Source organism: Esox lucius, chromosome 12, assembly GCF_011004845.1.
Source record: "Esox lucius isolate fEsoLuc1 chromosome 12, fEsoLuc1.pri, whole genome shotgun sequence".
Lineage (NCBI taxonomy): Eukaryota > Metazoa > Chordata > Actinopteri > Esociformes > Esocidae > Esox > Esox lucius.
This window is the reverse complement of record NC_047580.1, coordinates 36,348,576-36,370,062: the sequence shown is the minus strand read 5'-3', so window position 1 is coordinate 36,370,062 and position 21,487 is coordinate 36,348,576. Positions and strand designations below refer to the sequence as shown.

Sequence of the window (21,487 nt, the reverse complement as noted above, 5' to 3'; positions counted from 1 at the left end):
GGTGAAAATATTTTTAAACCATTAACTTGAATGCATTAATAGACGCCGAAATTAAATTTGGCAAAAAAAGTCTTTATTCAAGTAAGCATTGTTCAAACAGGCACAACCTGTTTAGAGATCCTCAATGTACTTGTCAAAACTAATCAAATTATATTACATATTAAATATACATCAAAACACCTAAATTAGTCAAAATAGAAAATTAAGTTATTTCATGAGTAATTTAAAGCTTATGTTTTGTCACTATTATTCAAAACAATTAAAACTAAAATGAATGCTCCATTATTGGTTGACAACAGCCATAAATTCACAGAATAATGTAAAAATATCTTCTTAAAAAACACCATCTTTCTATATAATACCATCTTATTAAATAGCTAATAACAGCTGATTCATGCATTATTTTCCACCTGTAAATTCTATAATTTAAACAACTATACAGCAGATACTAAATTATTTAATAACGTATGTTGCTCTGGATACGACCGTCAGCTAAATGACTGAAATGACAGAATAAAAAACCAATGTAAACATCACTGAACCATAATTTAAAAAAAATATGACCCACATCAACAACCGGGTAAGGAGTTAAGGAGGACCAGCACTGGTTTAGTCAATATAGTTTTCTACTTTGATCAGAGCCCTATGAAGTCCTATGACATAGGTCACTATGAAGTCCTATGACATAGGTCACTATGAAGTCCTATGACATAGGTCACAATGAAGTCCTATGACATAGTTCACTATGAAGTCCTATGACATAGGTCACTATGAAGTCCTATGACATAGTTCACTATGAAGTCCTATGACATAAGTCACTATGAAGTAAATGGCATAGGTCACTATGAAGTAAATGGCATAGGTCACTATGAAGTAAATGGCATAGGTCACTATGAAGTAAATGGCATAGGTCACTATGAAGTCATGTCACTATGTAAACCTATGGTCCCTGGTCAGAAGTGTGAAGGAAGTAGGCTGACATTGGGATGTAGAAACTCTGAGGTAACTGAAGGGTCAAGAAGAAACTCTTGATACTTTCGAAGGTTGTAGAAATCGTCCAACATCAGTTTATGAAAGGTTGTAGCAGGAGACCTCAGCAGGAGACCTCAGCAGGAGACCTCACCAGTTGGGAGCTAACCAGTTCAGGCACTTTAACGCTGACTCAAACCCCAGAAAACATGCCTAAAGAGGGGTGAGAGGTCACTGGAGATTCAGACAATGCCAACGATTCAGTACTTTAGGCACGAATAACAAACACACAGTCCTCATTCATGTTAGGTATTTAATTGACGTTAATTTCTAGAACATACGAAGGGGGAGGAGCCAGACATCGGATGCAGGGGCAGATACTTAGAAAGTCATTCACACTGCAGTTGGCATCTGCAGTTACAGTGAAAGCAATCACTGTCTGGGAAACTGGCTTTAATGAAGCATGTGTATGCTTTTGTTAAGGTGGGCATGGCTATGAGGTAGTGGAGCTACTGTGTCAGTGGGTGTGGCGATGGTGGAGGTGGGTGTGGCTATTTTATCAGTGAGCGTGGTGATGGTGGAGGTGGGTGTGGCTACATGTGGTCTGTGTGGCTGTTTACCGCGTTGGCTGGAAAAGCTCTGAGGAACACAGCGTTGAATCCTTTATAAAGCGCTCTGGGACCCTCGTCACGAAGCAGCTCCCTCAGAACGTCTACCAGACCTGTTCCCCTGTATCGACCATCTGGAGCTACACACACACACACACACACACACACAGTAACAGTCTGAATCAGGTGGCCAAAGGTTGGCGGCCTTCTGGGTTGCTGCCTTCGGTACACATGTACTATTGCAGGTTAGCTTTGGATCTGGAACCCTAACCCTAACCACCAACAACTCTCTCTCTTGCCCTGCTGTCTCTCTGTCTAACAGTTCTTAAAAAATTACTCACAAATATTTCCTGATGTGACAGGTATTGACTTAATTGGTTGAGTGTATCAACCAATCATCTCCCACCAACTCTTGTGCACCAAATCAACAATCACTATGTTGTGTGGGACAATGGATCACAAAGACCATCACTAGTTGATCTGACTCCATACTGATCTGACTCCATACTGATCTGACTCCATGATGGTCTGACTCCATGATGGTCTGACTCCATACTGATCTGACTCCATACTGGTCTGACTCCATACTGATCTGACTCCATACTGATCTGACTCCATGATGGTCTGACTCCATACTGGTCTGACTCCATACTGATCTGACTCCATGATGGTCTGACTCCATACTGATCTGACTCCATACTGATCTGACTCCATGATGATCTGACTTCATGATGATCTGACTCCATACTGACCTGACTCCATACTGCTTTATTATAATATGCTCATTTAAAATAATGTTCTTATGCAGTTACTAGATAACCAGCTACGTTAATGAAGGAACATCAGGGTTACAGTAAGTGTTGTCTCTCAGTTGGAATCTGAAGTGACATGACTCAGGCTGGAAGAGATGTAATGACTAATGTTTGTCTACATTATCCTTAGCTTGATGTAAAATAGCACAACTATGCAACATTTATAATTGCTTGTGTATGAGAGGTCCAGATCTATGTGCAGATCAAGTCCCTAGATATGTAGTAACATCTGACAAATGGGTCCCGTGAGGTTTGTGTATCTGACTGGTTTGTGTATCTGTCTGGTTTATGTATCTGTCTGGTTTGTGTACCTGTCTGGTTTGTGTATCTGTTTGGTTTGTGTATCTGTCTGGTTTGTGTATCTGTTTGGTTTGTGTATCTGTCTGGCTTGTGTATCTGTCTGGTTTGTGTATCTGTTTGGTTTGTGTATCTGTCTGGTTTGTGTATCTGTCTGGTTTATGTACCTGTCTGGAAGTTGGACTTCAGTACATCAGGTGGGAGTCCTACTATCCAGTTACACACACCTGCAATACCTCCACACACAAGGACCTCTGGAGTACTGAGCTGAGACACACTGGAACACACACACACACACACACACACATACATACAGAAAGACAGACAGACACACACACAGATATACACACACAAAGGTGTATACATTTAAACATATGACTGATGCATTTGCAATCCATAATAATACTTTGTTTTATAAGGTAATAATAGAAGATGTGGGTTTCCTCTGGGTAAAGGACACTCACCTTTCATTCTGAGATGTCATTTTGTGTTTTAGGAAATCATAGGCCATAAAATACACACCGTTCGAAGGCACGTCTGGAAAGATACAGCAATAAACATCAACCAACCTAACTTATAAACTCTGGATTGACTAAGAAACACAGCGCCAAAATAACTACTTTCTGTATACAGCACAAATAAAGACACTTGCACGTTTAAATTATTTAAGTAACAATGAAAATGTAAACATTATAATAGTACAACCATTCTAAAATAACAGAGAGAAGGTAGAATAGAAGCATAAAAGAGAAGTAATATATTAATATATTAACTTTAACCCTGTCATGTTTATTACCACCATAGGAACCAAAGTACACACACACACACACACACACACAGGTACCTCGAATAAGTGTAAGTGCTGTCCCTTTGTAGACAGAGCGGAGGCCTTGTGTTTTATAGAGCTTCACAGCACAGTCCAGAGGACCTGAATAGCGTACAGCCTGCTGGCCTCCAAAGGCCTGCACCTACACACAAAGAGAGTCCAAATGAATTAGTGTTTGTATGAGAAGAGGTCAAGGTTTAGGGTGAAGGGGTCAGAGGTCAGGAGGTAGGAGTAGGTTTATACTTAGGGATAGGGGCAGATTATAATCTCACCTGCAGTAAGCACTTCACCCTTTCACCTGGACACACGATCACTGTAGTGAAAACACCTGCAAGACAACCTGATAGAAACAGCTGGCTGGTCCTGACAGACAGAAAGACATAGAGAGATATAGTTAACAAACACATACACACAAAACAACCATAAAGACATAGAGAGAAATATAGTTAACAAACACACACACACACACAACACAACCAGAAAGACATAGAGAGAAATATAGTTAACAAACACACAAACACAACACAACCAGAAAGACATAGAGAGAAATATAGTTAACAAACACACAAACACAACACAACCAGAAAGACATAGAGAGAAATATAGTTAACAAACACACAAACACAACACAACCAGAAAGACATAGAGAGAAATATAGTTAACAAACACACAAACACAACACAACCAGAAAGACAGAGAGAAATATAGTTAACAAACACACACACACATACACAACCAGAAAGACATAGAGAAATATAGTTAACAAACACACACACAACATAACCATAAAGACAAGAAAGGAAAGAGAAGAAACAATAAAAGGAGTGATAGGAGTGACAGACGGGATGAGTGATAAAGAGAGGCAGAAGGAGATAAAGAGGAGTGTACCTACGTGAGTGTCTGAGTGGCATCAGGCTGCAGCAGCTGTTTTCCCAAACCAAACCCCAAGAAACTAATGGCCATCATAGGAGCAACGCCAGCCAGGGGAGCCCCCATACCTTTATACAGCCCCAGGAAACCCTACACACACACACGCATGCCACACACACACACGCCACACACACACGCCACACACACACACGCCGCACACACAAACGCCGCACACATACACGCCACACAAAGGCCACACACACACACGCCACACACACACACACACAAGCCACACACGCACACAAGCCACACACACACGCACAAGCCACAAACACACACAAGCCACACACACACACGCCACACACACACACACACAAGCCACACACGCACACAAGCCACACACACACAAGCCACACACACACACGCACAAGCCACACACACACAAGCCACACACACACACACACGCCACACACACACACCACACACAGAAGGAAAAGAGAGTAAGGTCAATAAGAACAACACGTTGCAAGTTCTAACTTCTAAATGCTTTTGTAGGGTTATGGTTGAGGTTATTGTTGAGGTTATGGTTGAGGTTATGGTTGAAGTTATGGTTGAGGTTATGGTTGAGGTTATTGTTGAGGTTATTGTTGAGGTTATGGTTGAGGTTATTGTTGAGGTTATGGTTGAGGTTATGGTTGAGGTTATGGTTGAGGTTATTGTTGAGGTTACTGTTGAGGTTATGGTTGAGGTTATGGTTGAGGTTATGGTTGAGGTTATTGTTGAGGTTACTGTTGAGGTTATGGTTGAGGTTATGGTTGAGGTTATTGTTAAGCAAGCAAGTTTATTTATATAGCACAATTCATACATAGAAGCAATTCAATATGCTTTACAGTGAAAAATATAAAATACAAAATGCAATAGAATTAAAACAGTCAGATTGTTACAATTCTCCAGCTCAGCTGTCTCCAGGGGGACTGCATGAACTTCAACACCCCAGTATCTCAATCCTCACATTCCAGTGCTAGGATGAACCCGTCAGTCCCTTTGTGAGATAATCTTTGCATCAATATCTTACATAACTCTCTCCAGGGGGACATTTATGCCTTATCTGTTCATGCATTTTATATTCATCCTCAATGAATTACAGTTACATAACTGTTTACTGAACCACCCCGGTATCTCAATCCTCACGCTCCAGTGCTTAGATAAACTCGTCAGTCCTTTTGTGAGATAATACCCTGCATCGATGAATAAACAGCAGCACAAGAACTTGCATTATTCTTCACCCGCCAATTGTTACATTTACACAGAGGTTATTCCTCTGATAGCACCAGAACTTGCGTTATAATTAGTAAAAGATAGCAAAATATACAAAAACATAGAATGAGAATAGAATAAAACTAAATAAAATGTGATAAAAACATAGAAAGTTATAAAAGCTGTAAGAGTAAACAGTGTGGTTAAGTTTAAATGAGTTTAAGTGCTCAGTCACAGGCATGTGAGAAGAGAAGTGTTTTTAACCTGGATTTAAAAATGTATATGTTTGGTGCACGTCTAAAATCTTCTGGTATTTTATTCCAGTTGTGTGCAGCATAACTGCTAAACGCAGCTTCTCCATGTTTAGTTTCAGAAATGTATTCAGGGCCTAAACCATTCAGAGATTTATAAACTAAAAGCACCACTTTAAAATCTATTCTGTAACTGACTGGAAGCCAGTGCAAAGATTTAAGAACCGGAGTGATGTGCTCTGTTCTCTTGGTTCTGGTTAACATTCTAGCAGCAGCATTCTGAATGAGCTGCAGCTGTTTTATAGTCTTTTTGGGGAGTTCAGTTAAGAGGCCATTACAGTATTCAACCCTTCTAGAGATAAAAGCTTGGATGAGCTTCTGTTGATCTTTTTGGGACACCAAGCCTTTGATTCTGGCTATATTTTTTAGATGATAGAATGCTGTTTTGGTAACCGATTTGATATGACTGTTAAATGTGAGTCTATCAGAACACCAAGATTATGCACTTGATCCCTGGTTTTAAGGGGCCCGGAATCTAGCTCTTTACTAATACTTGTTCTTTCATTTTGGTTGCCAAACACAATAATCTCAATAATCTTTTATCTTGGTTTAATTGTAGACAATTTTGGTTCATCCAGGTATTTATGTGCTCTATACAGTGACACAGAGAGTCTATTAAGCTGTTGTCATATGGTTTGAGAGTCATATATATTTGAGTATCATCGGCATAGCTGTGGTAGTTAATGTTGTTGTTCTGTAGAATTTGGCCTAAAGGTTGTTAAGTTACAATTATATTTAGAGATTGAGGTTTGGGAAATTTTATCTTTAATAAAAATGGTGTTGAGTGTGTGTGCATTTTGTGTGTGTGTCTCAGTGAGTGTGTGTGTGAGTTGTGTGTATGTGTGTCTCAGTTTGTGTGTTTGAGTTGTGTGGGTGTGTCTCAGTGTGTATGTGTGTGTGTGTTTGTGTGTGTGAGTTGTGTGTGTCTCAGTGTGTGTGAGTTGTGTGTGTGTGTGTGTGTGTGTGTGTCTCAGTGTGTGTGTGTGTGTGTGTGTGAGTTGTGTGTAAGTTGTATGTGTGTGTCTGTGTGAGTTGTGTGTGTGTGTGTCTCAGTGTGTGTGTGTCTCAGTGTGTGTGTGTGTTTGTGAGTCTCAGTGTGTGTTTGTGTGTGTCTCAGTGTGTGTGTCTCAGTATGTGTGTCTCACTGTGTATGTGTGTGTGTGTGTGTGTGTGTGTGTGTGTCTCAGTGTGTGTTCACCTCTTTGGAGACAGTCTTTCTGAAGCAGTCATAGGCTCCTTTGTAGAGGACATGCTGGCTGGGAGCTCTGGGCTGCGTCTGAAGTCTAACCTGAGGACCCAGCTGTTGGTTAGATATCTACTGCAAATCTAGCTGTTATTTATATACATTAAATTATATACTACACATGAATATGTAGTATTTGCAGCAGATAATAATACATAATAATAATAATGATAATAATAAAAATAATAATAAATATATACGTTCAGTATCTCACAAAAGTGAGTACACCCCTCACATTTTTGCAAATATTTGATTATATATTTTCATGTGACAACACTGAAGAAATGACACTTTGCTACAATGTAAAGTAGTGAGTGTACAGCTTGTATAACAGTGTACATTTGCTGTCCCCTCAAAATTACACAACACAGCCATTCATGTCTAAACCGCTGGCAACAAATGTGAGTACACCCCTAAGTAAAAATTTCCAAATTGGGCCCAATTAGCCATTTTCCCTCCCCAGTGTCATGTGACTCATTAGTGTTACAAGGTCTCAGGTGTGAATGGGGAGCAGGTGTGTTAAATTTGGTGTTATTGCTCTCACACTCCCTCATACTGGTCACTGTAAGTTCAACATGGCACCTCATGGCAAAGAACTCACTGAGGATCTGAAAAAAATTATTGTTGCTCTACATAAAGATGGCCTAGGCTATAAGAAGATTGCCAAGACCCTGAAACTGAGCTGCAGCATGGTGGCCAAGACCATACAGCAGTTCAACAAGACAGGTTCCACTCAGAACAGGCCTCGCCATGGTCGACCAAAGAAGATGAGTGCACATGTTCAGCGTCATATCCAGAGGTTGTCTTTGGGAAATAGACGTATGAGTGCTGCAGGCATAAACCCTATAGAGCATATGTGGGGCATCCTAAAACGGAAGGTGGAGGAGCGCAAGGTCTCTAACATCCACCAGCTCTGTGATGTCATCATGAGTGGAAGAGGACTCCAGTGGCAACCTGTGAAGCTCTGGTGAACACCATGCCCAAGTGGGTTAAGGCAGTGCTGGAAAATAATGGTGGCCACACACAATATTGAGACTTTTCACATAGGGGTGTACTCACTTTGGTTGCCAGCGGTTTAGACATTACTGGCTGGGTGTGGAGTTATTTTGAGAGGACAGCAAATGTACACTGTTATACAAGCTGTACACTCACTACTTTCCATTGTAGCACAGTGTCATTTTTTCAGTGTTGCCACATGAAAATATATAATCAAATATTTGCAAAAATGTGAGGGGTGTACTCACTTTTGTGAGATACTGTGTGTGTGTGTGTGTGTGTGTGTCCTCAGTTCCCAAACACAGAGTATTTGTTAAAAGAAATTGTGATGTAACACAGAGGTAAACATGCTCCTGTCCCAAAATTTAAAATGTGTTGCTAGCATTAAATTCAAAATTATCATGTATTTTTCCAAAAACAAAATTTTTATTTTACGCATTGTCCCAACTTTTTGTTAAAGGGATTGTACATTTTAAATTGCATTAGATTGTGTTATGGACTTCATTTATAAATAGATTTATTTTTAACTGCACCAATTTGTTGAATTCCATTCTTCCATTCTTCCTTGCAAAATCTTTAAAAGTCGGTAAGATCGGATGTGGAGTGTCTGTGAACTGCCATCTTCAGGTCTCCCCACAGATGTTCAGTGGGGTTCAAGTGCAGCCATTGGTTGGTCCACTCAAGGGCATTCATAGGCTGGTCCCAAAGCCAATCCAGTAGATTTGATTACGTGCTTCAGATTGTTGTCATTCTTATTCAATGCAGGACATATTTTCTAATGGTACTACTTCTGGTTACAGATTTGAGGTGAGAGACTGACATATTTTTTGGTTTTGGGCTTGAAGTTGACGTATTGACACTTTGAAGTCCAACATTGCAGCGAACAGGTGTTTGCAAGGCTGTTGACATTTTAAAATACCTCCCCTACTACTCAGCCAATCAGGAGCCACCGTGTGTGTTAAGAGAAGATAAGGGAGGAACTCTAAAAAAGCCAGTCATCAATATGAGCAGTGTGTTGGTTGGAGGTGTTTTGTGTGAATGTGTGTAAGTGGCTCAGTTTCTGTCAAACGGTATACTGATAAGGAGAAACAGGCTAACTGACTCTCTACGGAATGGGGTGGGCTGCCTTTAGGACATTCTGTCTGTCCTTGGCAAGTCTGTGGCGAGTCTGTTCAGCTAAATCATTATTCCCCTTACAATGCTGGGACACAAACCTGGTAGTCTACCTAGATTACACATCAAGCTTCTGGCAGCCAACAATGCTATATATAGAAACATGCTACTGCCTCAATAAGTGGGGAACGGTTTCTCTACTGTGTCCGACACTGACGCGATGACCCGTCCGAGGTTAATTTATTTCGAAGAAACTCTTCATCCCTTTTCGCCTGACGTCGTCATCCTAGTCTCCCTCCCGCTGTTCTGACCCTCTCTTCCATCGCGGCCCAGTCTCTGTCCCACATTCATTCCTCTCTCTGACTCGGCCGTGTTTTGTATTTTCTCTCTCTAGATTTAGCGAAACGAGTTTGTTCTCCCATAATAGGGACTGCGAGGAATAGCAAAGGAATTAAGTCCACCCGCGCTAACAAACCGCCCAATCATGTGCAGAACGGGTTTGAACAGTTTTGTAGCCTACTGTTTAGTCAATAAACGTTTAAGTACGAACACAAACAAATGAAAATAGAAATGTCCTATTGTCCAATTTATAGGGCAAACAAATAATTCCCATGTCAATAAATACTTTTGAACTGAACATGAATTGAAAGAGTGGGGAAACAAAATGAAGAGATAAAATAAGATATGTAGAGAGGTTCACCAGTGACTAGCCTATCTTATGACAACTGGCAGACGGTTAGATCAAAAGTTAAAACTTCCGTCTTTCAGCTTTCAAATAATCTATTTACAGTGGCTTAACCTATACCCGCCAGCATGACATAAGCTTCTCACACACACGCAGTAGTGTCGCATCAACCCTTTGAACAGCTAAATGGTTTTGAAAAGAAGAACATTCGTAAATAAAAGTCACCTTGATTGTGTCTAGCGGGTGTCCCACGAACAGAAGGCACGCGCCACCGACACCTCCCGCCACGAAGTTCTTTACAGGAGAGACATGTTTCTCCTTCGCGCCCTGAAGGAGCTCCAGCTCCAACTCTCCCAACTCTCCCATATTCTCCTCACACACACATTTCCTAATTTACAAACAAATACACCTGCCCGCACGCACACACATACAAACACACACTCAAGGCTTCGGGCAGCAGTGGTTGTACTGGTTGTAAAGAAAATGCCTGAGAAAACTGATCGCCTATAGGTAGGCCTATACTTTGCCTAGTGCATTTTTCTACAAACAGTGGGCATGTCGTCATTAATAGAAAAGGTGAAAAAACTGCGTTTACTTACCCACCCCCCAACTTCTATACCCCAACTACACCACTGACAGTCACAAACACTTCTTTCACCCCCTTCACTGTTCCCTGTAGTCTAAACCTAGAGTGCGGTCTATCGAACTCAACTTAAACTTCTCAAACCCAAACCGTTCTAACGGTGCACTCAAACACACACACACATACACGGCATCACGTGCTTCCTCTCTGCCTCCAAATAACTTTCTAATTTACTGGACTTTACCTCATTTGATCTGATGCCTCTCTCCTTCACTTTCAGAGGTCCAGCGGCGAACTCTAGCGGTCATCCACTCCGCTATATGTTTAGAAAATGTTTGTTTTTGTCTGCCATGTGAATTTTACGGAGAAAAACATTATATATAAATACCTTTGACACATAATACGGTACTGTAGTCTACGTTTCATTGGTCTGGGGTACCCATGCCTCCTGAATGACGTTATCTTCACGCCTCCTGGTTTTCGACAAGGATAGTGAACTCATGAGGACCTTTAACTCGATCAGGGCGTAGCGTTAAAAATAGCTTGGAGATCTGATGAGCTGGGCAACAGCGGGAGACCGGTGATAAATACTATCTACCGACGTCACGGACTTCGCGGAAGGATGCTGTCCGTGGTCCTGACATGTTCCAAACTTCTCACAGCAGCTTCCTTTCGAGTTGAGTTGGTAGGCTCTCTTGTTTTGTTATGTGATGTTCCTATCTGCTGGTGTTAGGCAGTCGGTAAAAAGTATTGTAAAATGAAATGTACCTCTCAAACTTAACCCACTGCAGGTCTCCATTAATTCCAGAGCGGGAGGGAGAGAGGCAACTGCTCTTTATTTTCAGATTGCGTGGGAGAGTGCGCCCTCTGTGAACGTGTACACGTCATCAATACGCGTCTCAATAAGCGGGAGTTTGAGAAGAGGAAGAAGTTTCAAAACAACCATTGGCTCCGTAACTGGCTTGAATAGTATATTATTTTTATTTAAATACAAAATTTTTACATTTTAGTTTTGAAAAACACTTTTCTACTTTCCCTGTTTGTTTTGATAGCTTTGGTGTGCCTCGATTGCTGGCGAATGTTAACGTTAAACGAGAGTCAGAGATAACTATTGCAGTAGTTAGCTATTAGCAGATGCAAACGTAGACGGGTAAGCGTATTTGAAATGTTGTTGTTTATATTGTTCTCCTAGTCAAAGCAGTGATGTCTCAGAGAAAGAGACCATCCAACGTACAGAGCTCCCAGAGCAAAGGAGCACGGGTAACTAACTATATTTCTTATTCATTTCTCTGTCATCGATCAATACACCTTTATCATCCCCAGATATACTTCTATCACCCCAAGTGATTACATAATTACCTCTTTATACTGCCACAATTCTGTTTGCTTTATCTGATGATGATGACGATATGTGATATCCCAGCATTCAGAGGTATTGCTAGGTGGTGGTGGTGGTGATGATGATGATGACGATGAAGATGTGACCTTCACCCAGCCCAGTACATCTCAGGTGCAAAGAGGTCTGGCGAGACTGACACCTGCTCAGGTGGACCTGAAGGTAAGACAGACAGTCACACACACACACACACACACACACAAGTTTGTACAGCTACCCTCATGGGGACCAGAAAATAGAAATTGCATGCTCCATTGCCCTAATCTTAACCTTAACCTCAATAAAGTAATATTTATGCCTACATTTTACCTAGATGTAATGCCTAACCTTAACCCTAAACTTAACCAACAACACCTGGACCTTAAAGAAACCCCAATTCTAACTATAAAATCTATTTCTAGTTTGAACCTAAACCCTGAGCTGGAAATTGACTATTGCCTCACGGGGACCAGCAAAAGGTCCCAATGAGTCCAATTGTTTCTGGTTTTACTATACTCATTGGGACATTTGGTCCCCATGAGTTCAGTAAGACCTAACCCCCACCACACACACACACACACACACACATACATGCAGATGCTTACACAAAAAAACTTGTACACACACAACCAGACACAAACTCACACCCACTTACAAACACACACTGATATCTGTGCGTTACTCCAGACAGCTGAGGTGGTCCAGTTCATCTTCGTTAAGGACCAGAAGAAGATCCCCATACGCAGGGCAGGTAGGAACACACACAGAGCCTGTCAGACTACATACACAGAGCGCTATGGAGTGTACTGACCACTCTGGGATTTATTTACACTGTAGCTTTAACCCTTTGTTTCAGAATGTCTTATCCAGTTGTGGCTCCAAACATTTCCAATTAACTAATGTGTTACAAGCACTGCTCAGAAACATCTTATTGCTCATCTGTCTTTCCCTTTTTGCTCTTCATCTCCTTACTGTTTCCTCTCTTCCCCCTCTTTTTCTGTCCCCCCTCCTTGTATTTCTCTCTCTCTCTCTCCAGACATTGTCAAACATGTTGTGAAAGACTACAGGAACATCTACCCTGAGATCATGAAGAGTGTAGGCCGTACGTTAGACACTGTTTTTGGTTTGATGCTGAAGGAGGTTGACGTGAAGAACCATGTCTATATCCTCATTAATAAACTGGAACCACCAGGAGGAGAACTGCTCAACATGTAGGTGTTTCTATGTGTGTTGGGGTTGGCTGATATTACAATCAGAAATTGTATTAACCATGTTAGATGGACATCGTGACAGGCATTGCTTAGCATGCTGCCCAATAAAGAGTCAGGTGGTGCTCCAAAGGCCAAATTATAAGACCTATTCCTATTAATGACCTACCCACTCCTATTAATGACCTACCCACTCCTATTAATGACCTAAAAAAAAGTATTTAGTCAGCCACCAATTGTGCAAGTTCTCCCCCTTAAAAATATGAGAGAGGCCTGTAATTTTCATCATAGGTACACTTCAACCATGAGAGACAAAATGAGAAAATAAATCCAGAAAATCAAATCTTTTATGAATTCATTGGTAAATGATGGTGGAAAATAAGTATTTGGTCAATAACAAAAGTTAATCTCAATACTTTGTTATATACCCTTTTTTGGCAATGACAGAGGTCAAAAGTTTTCTGTAAGTTTTCACACACTGTTGCTGGTGTTTTGGCTTCCATGCAGATCTCCTCTAGAGCAGTGATATTTTGGGGCTGTCACTGGGCAACACAGACTTTCAACTCCCTCCAAAGATTTTCTATGGGGTTGAGATCTGGTGACTGGCTAGGCCACTCCAGGACCTTGAAATGCTTCTTACGAAGCCACTCCTTATACTCTGGATTTAGCCCAGAGAAATGTATTTATTATTCCAATTGGACTCTTAATATCTCACCCGGCACAGCCAGAAGAGGACTGGTCACCCCTCTGAGCCTGGGTCCTCTCTAGGTTTCTTCCTAAAAAAATCGACCTTCTTAGGGAGTTTTTCCTAGCCACTGAAATTCAACACTACTGTTGTTTGCTCCTTGGGGTTTAAGGCCGGGTGTCTCTGTAAAGCACTTTGTGACAACTGCTGTTGTAAAAAGCGCTTTATAAATACATTTTGATTGATTGATTGACTCCTTCGTTGCCCAGGCGGTGTGTTTGGGGTCGTTGTCATGCTGGAAGACCCAGCCACAACCCATCTTCAATGCTCTTACTGAGGGATGGAGGTTGTTGGCCAAGATCTCGCGATACATGGCCCCATCCATCCTCCCCCATTCATTCTTTACACGGATCAGTCGTCCTGGTCCCTTTGCAGAAAAACAGCCCCAAAGCATGATGTTTCCACCCCCATGCTTCACAGTTGGTATGGTGTTCTTTGGATGCAACTCAGCATTCTTTCTCTTCCAAACACAACGAGTTGAGTTTTTACCAAAAAGTTCTATTTTGGTTTCATCTGAACATATGACATTCTCCCAATCCTCTTCTGGACCATCCAAATGCTCTCTAGCAAACCTCAGACGGGCCTGGACACGTCTGGCACTGCAGGATTTGAGTCCCTGGCGGCGGAGTGTGTTACTGATGGTAGCCTTTGTTACTTTGGTCCCAGCTCTCTGCAGGTCATTCACTAGGTCCCCCCGTGTGGTTCTGGGATTTCTGCTCACCGTTCTTGTGATCATTTTGATCCCACGGGGTGAGATCTTGCGTGGAGCCCCGGATCGAGGGAGATTATCAGTGGTCTTATATGTCTTCCATTTTCTTATAATTGCTCCCACAGTTGAGTTCTTCACACCAAGCTGCTTACCTATTGCAAATTTAGTCTTCTCAGCCTGGTGCAGGTCTACAATATAGTTTCTGGTGTCCTTTGACAGCTCTTTGGTCTTGGCCATAGTGGAGTTTGGAGTGTGACTGTTTGAGGTTGTGGACAGGTGTCTTTTATACTGATAACAAGTTCAAACAGGTGCCATTAATACAGGTAACAAGTGGAGGACAGAGGAGCCTCTTAAAGAAGAAGTTACAGGTCTGTGAGAGACAGAAATCTTGCTTGTTTGTAGGTGACCAAATACTTATTTTAACCCTAACATGAAAGCTTTTAGACAAGTTATAACACAAAGCTTTAAGCCTTTAGATAATACATTTTTATATTTACAGTTTAGCCATTGTTTTTGATGCTCTTATCAAGAACAACTTATAGTGTGTACAATTTAGTGTAAGTGTAACCACACCGCTTAGTAGAAAGTGTATTCTAATTCACAAGTTATAAGCAAAAGTCAATGCTGGAGAAAAGACCGTACAAGTAAAAGACCATAACAGATGGGACAGGGTTTACTACTTTTGTCAGGATGTCACATCCCTGTATGTACACACAGATCTTAGACACACACACACACACACACACACACACACACACACACACACACACACACCATGCTCCTCCAACCGTGAGGATATTGCAACACCCTGCACTAATCCTATGCCCAGACCTTTCAACAGAAATGTTTGGCTTCATTTGAATAGTTTCCATTTTTATTTTGATCATACAAAAGTTGACAAAGCCCAACTTGTGTGTGTGTGTGTGTGTGTGTGTGTGTGTGTGTGTGTGTGTGTAGGACTCCCAGTAACCCAAAGATAGGCCTACTCTTTGTCATCCTTGGTATCATCTTCATGAAGGGTGGCGTGGTCAAAGAGAGTGAGTTTTCCGTCTACCCTATCGCACTTCTGCTGTGTGTCTCGGCTGTCATTTTGTCAAGTTGGGACAAGTAGTGGACCTCAGCTGTCATTTTGTCAATTGTACCTGCCAATTCCGTCAGTCCCCTCCCACCTGATGATATCAGTGTCCTGTATAAGCCTATTGTCTCCCAATTAACATCCCATTATGCTTTGTGGTTGTAGGTATGGTCTGGAATACTCTGAAGAAGCTGAGAGTGGACCCAGGGTGAGACATTGAGTGTTATCCATGTGTAACCGTACGTTCAGGAACCAGACGTCCCCATAAAGACCAGGAAAAAATCTGTTTCAGGCTGAATGTTTAGAGTACTATTAACTACTGGGTTTAGAATTTAAAATGGGGTTAGTTTTAGGTTTATGCGTTAGGCATGACAGGAATAATATACATTACCATTGAAAAGTCTGGGTACTATTTAATGAAGCTGCCTGTTTCTCAAACTTGACACAAATGTATTTGTCCTCTTGCTCAGTTGTGCACCAGGGCCTCCCACTCTTTCTGTTGTAGTTGGAGCCAGTTTGTGCTGTTCTGTGAAGGGAGCGCTACACAACGTTGTACGACATCTTCAGTTTCTTGGCAATTTCTCGCATGGAAACTGACGAGTTTCAGAAGAAAGTTATTTGTTTCTGGCCATTTTGAGCCTGTAAACCCACAATTGCTGATGGTGTAGATGTGTTTCTCAACCCTGCTCCTTGGCGTCCCCCTGATTCTAATGATCAGCTGATTATCAAGTCCTTCATGAGCTACATCAGGTGTGACAGAGCAGGAAGAGATCTAAAACATGCAGGGCAGGGGGGCATCCAGAGAAACAGTGCTCTAGATCAATGTTTCCCAAACTTGGTCCTGGGGACCCAAAGGGGTACACATTTTAGTTTTTGCCCTAGTACTCACACACCTGTTTCAAATGTTCCCTACCATTTACACTCTTGATTGATGTAATCAGCCTATCACCAAGTCCTTCATTTGAATCAGGTGTGAGTGCTTGGGCAAAAATAAAACATAAACCCCTTTGGCTCCCGAGGACCATGATTTGGATACACTCTCCTAGATATTCAACTAGTCTAAAGAATACGAGTTGCATTGCTTCAATCAGCACAACAGTTTTCAGCTGTGCTAACATTATTGCCAAATGGTTTTCTAATGATCAATTAGCCTTTTAAAATGATAAACTTGAATTAGCAAACAATTGATTGATGATGGGCCTCTGTACACCAATGTAGCTATTCCATAAAAAATCAGCAATTTCCAGATACAATAGTAATTTACAACATTAACAATGAGTACACTATATTTCTGATCAATTTTATGTTATTTTAATGGACAACAAGGAAACCCCAAACGTTTGAACAGTTGTGTAGGTATAATTATCCTGGTTACCACAAAGATAGATAAAAAAACCTGTGTGATTAAAATGTTGTATGATCCTCAGAGACAGACACGAGGACTTTGGAGACGTCAAGAAGGTTGTTACTGATGAGTTTGTCCGTCAGAGGTGAGGTTTTCTCCCCCTTCCTTTATCCTGCTATCTCTCCCTTTATCCTGCTCTCTCTCCCTTTGTCCTGCTATCTCTCCCTTTGTCCTGCTATCTCTCCCTTTGTCCTGCTATCTCTCCCTTTGTCCTGCTCTCTCTCCCTTTGTCCTGCTCTCTCTCCCTTTGTCCTGCTATCTCTCCCTTTGTCCTGCTATCTCTCCCTTTATCCTGCTCTCTCTCCCTTTATCCTGCTCTCTCTCCCTTTATCCTGCTCTCTCTCCCTTTGTCCTGCTCTCTCTCCCTTTGTCCTGCTCTCTCTCCCTTTGTCCTGCTCTCTCTCCCTTTATCCTGCTCTCTCTCCCTTTATCCTGCTCTCTCTCCCTTTATCCTGCTCTCTCTCCCTTTGTCCTGCTCTCTCTCCCTTTGTCCTGCTCTCTCTCCCTTTGTCCTGCTCTCTCTCCCTTTGTCCTGCTCTCTCTCCCTTTGTCCTGCTCTCTCTCCCTTTGTCCTGCTCTCTCTCACTTTATCCTGCTATCTCTCCCTTTATCCTGCTCTCCCTCCCAGTGACCTTAGACGGGTGTGTTTATGTATTTCTATTTTACCATTTTAAAACACGCAACAATCATGAAAAGTGAGGACATCTGGCTGGTCCTTACTTTGATAAGAAGCTACATCAGTCTTGGGGTTAAGTTTATGGCAAGGCTTGACATGAACTCTTGTCCGGAAAAAGTAAAAAATAAATAAAATAAAAACTGTACAATGCTCCGAATGGACATTTCCCCTGCATAGCTCTAAGTAATTCTTTTAGCCACGAGAATCAGTGTGTGGTCTGGGTGTTTTCCTGCCATTTTACCAATTTGGATTCTCTAACATCGTTTTCCTTAATCCTGTGTTTCTCATTTGCTGACATTGTTTTCTCTACGAGCTTTGAGATTATTCAATGTTAAAGTTTCAGCTGCAATTGTTTGTCGGATTCCAGTTAGCCAGTGACAAATACATTCACCAAGAAAGACAAGCACAGACACTGTTACCATGACAACCTTCTTGGCCTTAAAGGGACAGAGAAATTCACTTTTCAGACGTTTTCAAATCTCTTTTGGCTGGTTGGAAATGGGATTGATTTGTTTTCATCTACCTACCTGCCACAGTGGTTGGTTGACCAAAATCATAGTTTGAGGCATCGTGGTGCTTTCATTTGTTATATTACATACATACAACATCTGATGGCCTTGGTGCCCCTGCAAATTAAGCACCCCTTTTAGGTCAAGTGGCTTAAAACGTCCCTTCCTGATTATGAGAAAATAGGGTTTTAGTTTACCTGGGTTTGATTTGATACAGAGGGAGAGATGTACTGCTCGTTATTCCAGACACGCAAGTTAATCAAAATACTTGGAACTTCTGTTTTTGAGTATAACTTTCTGCTATTAGATAAGTAACATCTGACCCAATAGTCCTTTGCCAAAAAAAATTATGTCAAGCCCTGTAGTCTTGGCAATGTTTCCAAATCCTGGTCCTCGGGACCCAAAGGGGTGCATGTTTTTGCCCTAGCCCTCACACACCTGATTCAAATGTTTCCCTGCCAATAACACACTTGGTATAGGCTTTTGAATAGGGTTAAGTATAGTCTTTATGGATTAGGTTTAGGAGTTAGGCTTTGGTTACGTTTAGGCATAAATGTTAGGTTATTGCAGTTAAGATTAGGTTGAGGTAGGCTTAGGAAACAAATATATTTTTAATAGTAGTAAATTGCTGGTCCTCACCTTGATAGTAAAATGTTTGTTTGTGGGGAAAGTTATTTTATAATGTAAAATTGAAAAATACAAAATGCACTGTGAATGTGAACAAACATTTAGTTCCACCGTCACAGGAATTCTTCTAACCACTGATCTGTGTGTAGGTATCTGGAGTATGTGCGCATCCCTCACACAGAACCACTTGAGTTTGAGTTCCGTTGGGGTCAGAGGGCAGACACAGAGGTGTCAAAGGTCAAACTACTGGAGTTCATGGGCCAGGTGAGTCACTACAATTCAAACGCAATCTTGACATCCCATGAAATTAAATGATGTATCACGTTGTCACATCAAGGTGCATTTGATCAATTAAGTCAGAGTGATGGTCTTGCTCTCCACAAGGAGTCCGACCAATGAGGTTTGAGACACAAATCTAGTTGTGTTGATTAAATTTAACACTGCGGCCTATGACATTAGACATGGGATAGCTGGTAAAGTAGAATAACGATTTAAGTAAGTGGTTAGCTAGTTACTTACGACCACACAAGCTAAGTGAGGATTTTCAGGCAAACCTGTGTCAAGCTGTCACCACAAGGGCATAGCCTTGGCCTAGCCTCTGGTTGGCATGGTGCTGGGTTCGTATTTCCTGAAAATGAAAAGATAAAAGCGACATAAGCCCCAAATTAATCTGGTAAGGTGTCAGGGTTAGATTTAGGTCTGTGGATTATCAGGGTAATGCTTAGGTCTGGTTTTGGGGTTCTTTTCTGCCCCCTACAAGTTTAGAAATTCATGACTGTGTTTGGTATAACTGATATTGTTCTGTCTATTCTTATAGCTTCATGATCAAGACCCTCAGAGCTGGACTCAACAGTACAGAGATGCCACTTCCTCGCAGACCGTCCCTGTCAGCCAGAGATAGTTGTTACTGCATTTTAACTAGTCTTCTAATGTTACTGGGAAAGGAGAAATGGTGGAGGAGAAATGGCAATTGTCTGATTCAGTATTCCTGCTTTCCTCTGTTTGTGCTGGGCTGTTGTGTTTCTGTTGGATTCATCTATTTCTTTAGGAGTTGCATACTAAGAGAATTTTCTTAATTTAACCTTGACAATAAAAATATTTTCTAATTATTTTATGGCTCAATGTTTCATTGTCTTTGCTCCAATCTCTAAGGCCAATCGATCCGTCTCAGCTCCAGCCATGTGGGTTAGTGTTGAACCAGTGATTCTGTTCATTTTACCGTGGTGTCCAGCAATGGCCGAATATGTCCCGCTACATCAAGAAAAATGTTGTCTTGACAAATAATTTGTCAGGGGACAACATCTGAAGGGTGTTTAGCTCATTGAACTATTTTCTGCATGCAATTTGAGAAACAGATCGCATTGTCACAGTAATCAGAGCCACCAATACGCTCTATGCAGACGAGCTGTACAAGAAGCACTACTTAACATTTTATGCCTCTATAATAGAATGGAGACAGATCAACAGCACATTGAAGGTAGCAGTGGTATGTTTGCTTGACTTTAATTAGGTAACTATTGAGTTAAAACCCAAATTATTCTCTCCTCGTTTAGATATAGCTATCAATAATGCTGCCAAAAGTGTATCCCCAGTTATATTGGGAAACAAAGCTGGAGAGGAGGGAATAGGAAGAAATGTGAGATGAAGAATTAAATGTGGAAAAGGTTCCCCTTTCTAGTAAATACATGGACTGTTCCTGTGTCCCCTAGTGAGTTGGTCTGCGTTATTCTAATCAGTGATAAATACGAAGGGATTACGTTACCTCAGACCGAATGAAAAGGACTTTGCTTGACACACTAATCAGCCATAACATTATGACTACCTGCCTAATATTGTGTAGGTCCCCATTTTGCCACCACAACTGCCCTGACCGGTCGAGGCATGGACTCCACTAGACCTCTGAAGGTGTGCTGTGGTATCTGCTACCAAGATGTTAGCAGCAGATCCTTTAAGTCCTGTAAGTTGCGAGGTGGGGCCTCCATGGATCTTACTTGTTTGTCCAGCACATCCCACAGATGGTTGATTGGATTGAGATCTGGGGAATTTGGAGGCCAAGTCAACACCTTAAACCCGTTGTTGTGTCCCTCAAACCATTCCTGAACCATTTCTGCTTTGTGCCAGGGCACATTATCCTGCTGAAAGAGACCAATGCCATCATGGTATACCGTTGCCATGAAAGGTGTGATTGTGTGACATTTATGCCACATGTGATTGTGTAAAGATGGAAAAGGATATCCAAAGCCTTGCAAATGCCAGTCAGTACTGTTCAATCACTTATTAAGAAGTGAGAAATTAGGGGATCTCTTGATACCAAGCCAAGGTCACATAGACCAGGAAAAAATAGAGCTTTATGGTCACAACTATAAACACTATGTTTGGAGAGGGGTCAACAAGGCCTATAGTGAACAGAATACCATCCCCACTGTGAAGCATGGTGGTGGTTCACTGATGTTTTGGGGGTGTGTGAGCTCTAAAAGCACAGGGAATCTTGTGAAAATTGATGGCAAGATGAATGCAGCATGTTATCAGAAAATACTGGCAGACAATTTGCATTCTTCTGCAGGAAAACTGCGCATGGGATGCTCTTG

The 21,487-nt window shown here is 41.5% G+C and overlaps 2 protein-coding genes across 7 annotated transcripts; one reads left to right on the top strand and one right to left on the bottom strand.

Annotated features, from left to right (window-relative positions):
- Window positions 1-51: 51 nt before the first annotated feature.
- On the bottom strand, window positions 52-11,047 carry si:dkey-150i13.2 (mitochondrial carnitine/acylcarnitine carrier protein). 4 transcript variants are annotated; one of them, XM_029124326.2, is made up of 11 exons: window positions 10,959-11,047; window positions 10,815-10,886; window positions 10,213-10,434; window positions 7,149-7,238; window positions 4,405-4,532; window positions 3,785-3,875; window positions 3,531-3,654; window positions 3,151-3,223; window positions 2,854-2,963; window positions 1,590-1,717; window positions 52-1,182 (listed from the first exon to the last, which is right to left on the bottom strand). In XM_029124326.2, exons 3-11 carry the CDS (start codon window positions 10,351-10,353, stop codon window positions 1,120-1,122), a joined length of 948 nt encoding a protein of 315 aa, XP_028980159.1. In that variant the 5' UTR covers window positions 10,354-10,434; window positions 10,815-10,886; window positions 10,959-11,047; the 3' UTR covers window positions 52-1,119. The 4 variants fall into 4 exon arrangements, with proteins under 4 accessions (XP_028980159.1, XP_028980160.1, XP_028980161.1 ...); XM_029124327.2 differs by lacking the exon at window positions 10,959-11,047 and having other exon boundaries at window positions 10,213-10,396; window positions 10,815-10,914; XM_029124328.2 differs by lacking the exons at window positions 10,815-10,886; window positions 10,959-11,047 and adding an exon at window positions 10,587-10,798.
- A 98-nt stretch (window positions 11,048-11,145) lies between these two features.
- On the top strand, window positions 11,146-20,000 carry ndnl2 (necdin-like 2). 3 transcript variants are annotated; one of them, XM_034296109.1, is made up of 11 exons: window positions 11,146-11,246; window positions 11,362-11,539; window positions 11,763-11,830; window positions 11,994-12,128; window positions 12,633-12,696; window positions 12,982-13,156; window positions 15,565-15,644; window positions 15,848-15,890; window positions 17,110-17,172; window positions 19,049-19,163; window positions 19,717-20,000. In XM_034296109.1, exons 1-11 carry the CDS (start codon window positions 11,193-11,195, stop codon window positions 19,798-19,800), a joined length of 1,059 nt encoding a protein of 352 aa, XP_034152000.1. In that variant the 5' UTR covers window positions 11,146-11,192; the 3' UTR covers window positions 19,801-20,000. The 3 variants fall into 3 exon arrangements, with proteins under 3 accessions (XP_034152000.1, XP_010873365.3, XP_010873366.3); XM_010875063.4 differs by having other exon boundaries at window positions 11,176-11,255; XM_010875064.4 differs by having other exon boundaries at window positions 11,178-11,255; window positions 11,379-11,523.
- Window positions 20,001-21,487: the final 1,487 nt, after the last annotated feature.